Source organism: Centropristis striata, chromosome 8 (assembly GCF_030273125.1).
Source record: "Centropristis striata isolate RG_2023a ecotype Rhode Island chromosome 8, C.striata_1.0, whole genome shotgun sequence".
NCBI classification, from domain to species: Eukaryota; Metazoa; Chordata; class Actinopteri; order Perciformes; family Serranidae; genus Centropristis; species Centropristis striata.
Window position 1 is genome coordinate 33,376,426 of NC_081524.1, and position 6,239 is coordinate 33,382,664.

The 6,239-nt window shown below is 39.2% G+C and overlaps 1 protein-coding gene across 1 annotated transcript in view; it reads left to right on the forward strand.

Moving 5' to 3' along the window:
- The window catches only part of LOC131976135 (exostosin-1a-like), a 37,545-nt gene extending 33,463 nt beyond the window's left edge, over window positions 1-4,082 (forward strand). Inside the window, exons 7-11 of the mRNA XM_059339054.1 lie at window positions 359-454; window positions 1,389-1,478; window positions 1,844-2,004; window positions 2,116-2,287; window positions 3,153-4,082. Of these exons, the coding sequence (XP_059195037.1) occupies window positions 359-454; window positions 1,389-1,478; window positions 1,844-2,004; window positions 2,116-2,287; window positions 3,153-3,338 (705 nt within the window). The 3' untranslated portion in view covers window positions 3,339-4,082. The remainder of the gene's footprint in view (window positions 1-358; window positions 455-1,388; window positions 1,479-1,843; window positions 2,005-2,115; window positions 2,288-3,152) is intronic.
- The last annotated feature ends 2,157 nt before the right edge of the window (window positions 4,083-6,239 follow it).

Sequence of the window (6,239 nt, forward strand, 5' to 3'; positions counted from 1 at the left end):
TTCCTGGATTTAAAACTGCATGGCTAGCAAGAAGGTGACAGCACAGTGTTTTAACATTTACAGTGATACAGTGTGTCGCTGTCATGTAACTGTAGGTGGTGTGACAGCTCTGAAAATAGCCAGAGGAGGACGTTGTTGTCTTCCACATGAATAGGGAATAAATAAAAATAGAGCCGTGACTTACAACAATGTGATGTGGTGCTGGATATTTGATCTGTGCATATATTGATAAGTCAATGATGGATTGTCAAACATTATTAGGCAGTTTTAACATATTTCTGATTAGGTGAGAAATGTTGTTGAAAACATGTTGTGTTCCTGATGATGACTAAACTTTAATTATTCTCTTTTTGTTCAGGTGATAGTTCTGTGGAACTGTGACAAGCCTCTTCCTGCCAAGCACCGCTGGCCTGTCACCTCAGTCCCTGTCATTGTTATAGAAGGCGAAAGCAAGGTAAAAAACACAAAAAAGGCATAGCCTTACACCTGTCTCAGTAAGTAATGTTATTGCAGCCACTTCACATTCAGCACTAGAAGCCTTCAGTTGAATTTAATTCAAGATCTAAAATCTGCAAGCACCGCAAAGTTCCTTACTAAGTGGTCAAAGTGCAGGGTGTGTTCTGCGGCTTGCAGCCTATCTCTTAGTGCACCAAGGGCAAAAACAGATGTGAATTCTGAGCACAGTTACAAAAAAGCTGCTATAAAGGTGGGTTACTGTCAATCAGTAGCATTTGTCAGCTGACAATCAGCACTCTGATACTGTGCATGAGCTTTCAAAGCAACATGAGACAACTCGTCTCTGAAAAACTGCAGAATTCTTTATCTGTCAGGGGTGTGACTGGCATGCTGAATATAGGAGCCGACAGGGATTGCAATCCTGATTTGGTTCCATCAAACTTGTTGTCCTTTTTTAATTACAGATTGTTTGTCTGGGCCCTGTAGGTTGGAAGATTATGTGGTTAACAATGTCATTTCTGACAGGGATATAAAACTGTTACACTACATTTTGAAAAATTGCATCAGTGTACACATATTTCAATAATTGGAAACCGCTTTATAAACACTTGTTATACTGAGTTATTTTCCTAGATACATGCCAAAAATCAGGGGCTGCAGGGCTCATCAGGGAGGGAACCACACTCTGCCTCTTGTAGATTGTATCTGTGGTTTTAGCTATTCAGAGAAATGCTCTATTTTCTGCTGTCATGGGGTTGTGTCAGCTTGTCTATGCTGACAAACATTAGGACAGTAGTTGTGTAGCTTGTCAGGCAGCTGTACCTTTCTAGGACTAATTTGGACCGTTGTTGTTATTTAACTGCATGGTAAAACTATTAACTGTCTTTTTGCAACTAGTCACATATTGTTTCATGTCTTGTGAATCATGCCAGGTGATAAGCAGTCGTTTTCTGCCCTACGACACCATCCCCACTGATGCTGTTCTCAGTCTGGATGAGGACACCGTGCTCTCAACTACAGAGGTTAGACTACCAGAAAAATTACATTTACAGTCATTTTAATCATAAGTACATGCTGCAGAAGTTGTTGTTGTTAATAATAATAATAATAATAATAATAATAATGTATTTATATATGTGTGTGTATGTATGTATATATATATACACACACACACACACACACACGTATATATGTATATACACACACACACACACACACACACACACACGTATATATGTATATACACACACACACACACACACATATATATATTATTCCCTCACACTGTTATGTAAGGTTTTGACCCAGTGGATTTGTTTCTGCTTTCTTGGCCTCACATATTGCCTCTCACTTTCTCTTTCTGTATCTTTGTTTCCGTCTGGTCCAGGTGGACTTTGCCTTCACAGTGTGGCAGAGTTTCCCAGACCGCATCGTTGGTTACCCAGCCCGCAGCCACTTCTGGGACAGCAACAAGGAGCGGTGGGGCTACACTTCCAAATGGACCAACGACTACAGCATGGTGCTGACTGGAGCTGCCATCTATCACAAGTACTGTCACGCTCCTCTCTCCTTCCTTATTATATTTCACTCTCTTCACTGGAATTCAGTTTCCATTTGGTTCATTACTAACACAGCTCACCCTCTCTTCTTCTCACATAGATACTACCACTATTTGTACACCACCTACCTTCCAGCCAGTCTGAAGACCATGGTTGACCAGATGTCAAACTGCGAGGACATTCTGATGAATTTTCTGGTGTCCTCTGTGTCTAAACTACCACCCATCAAGGTCACCCAGAAGAAACAATACAAAGAGACCATGATGGGACAGGTGAGGCAGAATATATATTCTGTAAATCTAGTTATTTTATATCATGCCTGAAGGTAGAACATGCATTGTGTTAGGGATTGCTGATGGCACTTTAAAAAAAAGACACATTACATTACTTATAAAGTAAGTCATTTCTATCATGGCTCTCTTGGGGCAATTAATCGTTGCACTACTTTGAAGTTTATATCTGTGTGATCATCATGTGTGAATAATTGTTGTAGTCCCTATCCGCACAAAAACAAAGCAGTAGGAATGTCTCTACTTTTAAAAGGTACTGTTTGTTTGCTATTTGATCATTGATTGTGGGGAAATTCCTGAAACACCTGAAGATTTGGCAATTTTACACCTATAGTAGAAGAATGAGCTATTCAAAAACATGAAGGAAATATTCCACTGTTAGGAGAAACGACTTTCAATTACTTTCAATATCCAGCCAGGTGTTTTTTTTTTCTATTTTTACAAATTCTGGTACTTTCCCCTTTAAACAGGCCAACACCTGCCATTGAAATGTAAAAGCTCACATAACTATTTAATTTTCACAGTGATGCTCAGTAATGAACAGACAGAAACCGATGCTTTTCCTGATTGATGATGGTCTGATGGCTGCTGGCCTTTAGACACATCGCTCCACTTAAAGTCTAATGGTGTCAGCTGTTAAACAGATCATCAGTCATTTGGAAATTTAAATTGAAATGCGTTTTTTTTTTTTTGCAAAATGGCCTTCAATAAAAAAAAGATCATGAATAATTAGAATAGGCTCTGAAAGGTCAGAATAATTTGTGATGCATTATTCATTTTGTCTTTCTCTCTCTGCATCTCTCTCTCTCTTTCTCCCCCTCTTATCACCACCTCCCACCCCTCCCAGAGCTCCCGGGCGTCTCGCTGGGCTGACCCGGACCATTTCGCCCAGCGTCAGACCTGCATGAACAAGTTTGCCAGCTGGTTTGGCACCATGCCCCTGGTCCATTCTCAGATGAGGCTGGACCCAGTCCTGTTCAAAGACCAGGTGTCCATACTGAGGAAGAAGTACAGGGACATCGAGAGGCTATAACCCTCCAAAGCCCCCCCGCTCTCTGGACGCAACAAAGATGGAGCGAGGGGGCTGACACGTTGACAAACGCAGAGCCTTTCCACGATCGCATGGCTGGATCAGTGGAGAACCAAATGGGATCGGGTACAGGGGGAGAGGAGAAAAATAAACTTGAACAGATGTGGAGGACACAACATTCATTGTGTCCATTTCTCCTTTCTACCCTTTCACTTTTGTGTATTGGGGATAGCTGAGCTTCGCACACAGGTCCCACTATGTACACCAAGACTTCAACCAGCTGAAGGACACCTTCGGACTTTAAAACTTTGAACTGAAGTGGACAAAGTCATGGAGTTGGAAAACTTGCTGCTTACATGTCTCAACAGTGGCAAACCTCTCCAAACTCCAACCCGCTGACTAAGACTGTCTGCTCTGTACACTCTGCACAGGTTTCTGAAAGTTTTGGATGACAGAATATTATTGATAATTATGATTATGAAGAGGATAACACTATTTTGGATTGTGTTTAGCTATTTTTTTTATACAGTGAATGAATGGCCAGCACTACTCTCTCTTTGTATTGTCTTAATGAAAACCAATAGCAGGGTGGGTGAAGAGAGGAATGACAAGCCCTCGACCACAGAACTGAGTTATGATCGTTGATCTGATATTCACAGTGCCTCAAGTTTATCTAATGGCGTTGGGATCTGGGAGTCTGAGATAAAGACATGGTGCAGAATGAGCACCTTGATCTTGCTGCTTTCTTTTGTGTTTTGTTTTTTATGGTCTGCTTTATAATTGATGGAATAACGGATCTTGTAGTACATTCTTCAGGTCAGCATTCACATTTCTTCCATGCTGAAGTGTTATGAAAATGCATTTGTATTGAACTGACATGCTAAATTGTGATTATGTGCCATTCTGAACAAATTTTCCTTGTAAAATAACAGCAATGTCACACAACGAGATAGATTTTACAAAATTTGCTATGTGGAAATTGATCTATCCACAGGAAATGAGAAATGCAGACAAAATTCAATGGAATCTTCTGTTTCTGTTTTAGCAAGAAGTCTTCATGCTTGTTTTTTATTTCTTCAAGCTACAATGTAGAATTGATACTTGATTACATGCTGGCCTGAAGAACAATAGAAGATCACAAGAGTTGTCTTGGTTAAGTAAGCCGAGTTTGCCAATTGGGCCAACCGATGGTCTGTTTGAAACACAAACCACTGTGAAAACTAGGGAATGGATCTTTCTGGGTTTGGTCAGCAAGAGATATTTATATACAGTTATTTTCTTTATGCCATAGACCCAATTTCATTTTGTCCAGTGACAAGCTTTGCAGCAGCCTTGGCTGACATTTACATTTGACATGAGCTAAAACTGCTTTCATCAGGAGCATCAAACAATGCTTGATGCATTTGGAGTCAGAGTTAACATCATGATATATAGACTTCTGTATTTTTCCCATTGGTTATAAACAAATGTGACCAGATTGACAAGAATTCTTACCAAGCCTTTGTAACACTGTTAAAGGGCATAGGAAAGACATTTGGAAATGTGCTCTATTCAATAATTATTCTCATTTTTGGCATTTTTTCCACCATGAATACATGTAATTAGAAGCCTTTCAATTTTCAGTATAGTTGTGGAAATTGAGTGGGCCAATTACTGTCTCTGATAATGAGGGATTGAAACAGCCATTCATCTCATCAGGGATCAGATTGTCAGTGTGCTGTTGTGCTTGGACCACATTCAAGCGGCAAAGATGTAAAATCAGGATGTTCAAATATGTTGCATTAATGTCGTCTTGATCAGTTTCTATATTTTAGTCTTCTCTGAGAGTCTCATTTACTGCAAATCGCTACATTGATCGCAGTGTCATTGAAACATGAAATTGGGGTTTTTTTTGCAGATGGATCACTACTAGGCTAATTTACAAGACAACAATTTCCAAGTGTTTTTTCCCATTAACAATCATGCTTCATTTTATTTTTGCCGTGATATGTCATATCCGGTCATCTGAAAATATAAACAGAATTTGATGTGTTTTTAAAAAAGCATCCATGTTTCATCGGTTTAAAGTTTATCTGTCCATGAAGTTTCTCTGTAAAGCCAGCAACATTTCTGTACAAGTCTAACCAAACCTGACCTGACATCTCCTTTGGTTCCTTCATTTTGCAGGAAGATCATTTTGGTAAGCTTCCATGCCCTTCACCCTAATATGTGCCAATAGATCACAGATTTTTGCTTTTATGTTTTTTTCATCTGATACAAAGAATGCCATGAATTCCTGTTTTTATTTGGTTCATTAAAAGTACTTCCTGTCTATATGAGAAAGTAAAATGTGTGAGAAAGAGAGGGAAAAGGGAAGGAAAGAGTGTATATGTGAGAGAGGGGTTCTGCATGGTCTTTTTTTTCACCTCTGAGAATATGCTATCAGCCTGACAGGAAACAATCCTGGTATTACTAAACACAGTGCAATCAAGACAACTGAATATAGTCTTACATTTCACATTTCAGACATGAAATTGGTGCAATATTTAAGATGACATTTTCTCTATCTTTTTCCTTTCCATTTCCTTATGATGTTGTTTCAGAGGGCAAGGGGGTTATATATTGATGTGCCTTCAGATGAAATACACTTATTAGCTTTTTCCCATCTGCCTTGTGCAAAAAAACAGATCCCGGTTTTCATTTCACACTAAGTTACTTTATTCTTTATCAGTATCCAGTAACAGATAATAGCTCCCTAAATGATATTGTTTAACACTGGAATGCTACTAAGAGTTATCACCACACATCTGATACTGACATTCCTGCCTTTTCTGTTGTAGGAACTTTTTTTTTTCATACGTACTGCCTTGTATTACTATACCCCCTGGTTGTCACTAGTATAGTAATACATGTAACACACATAAC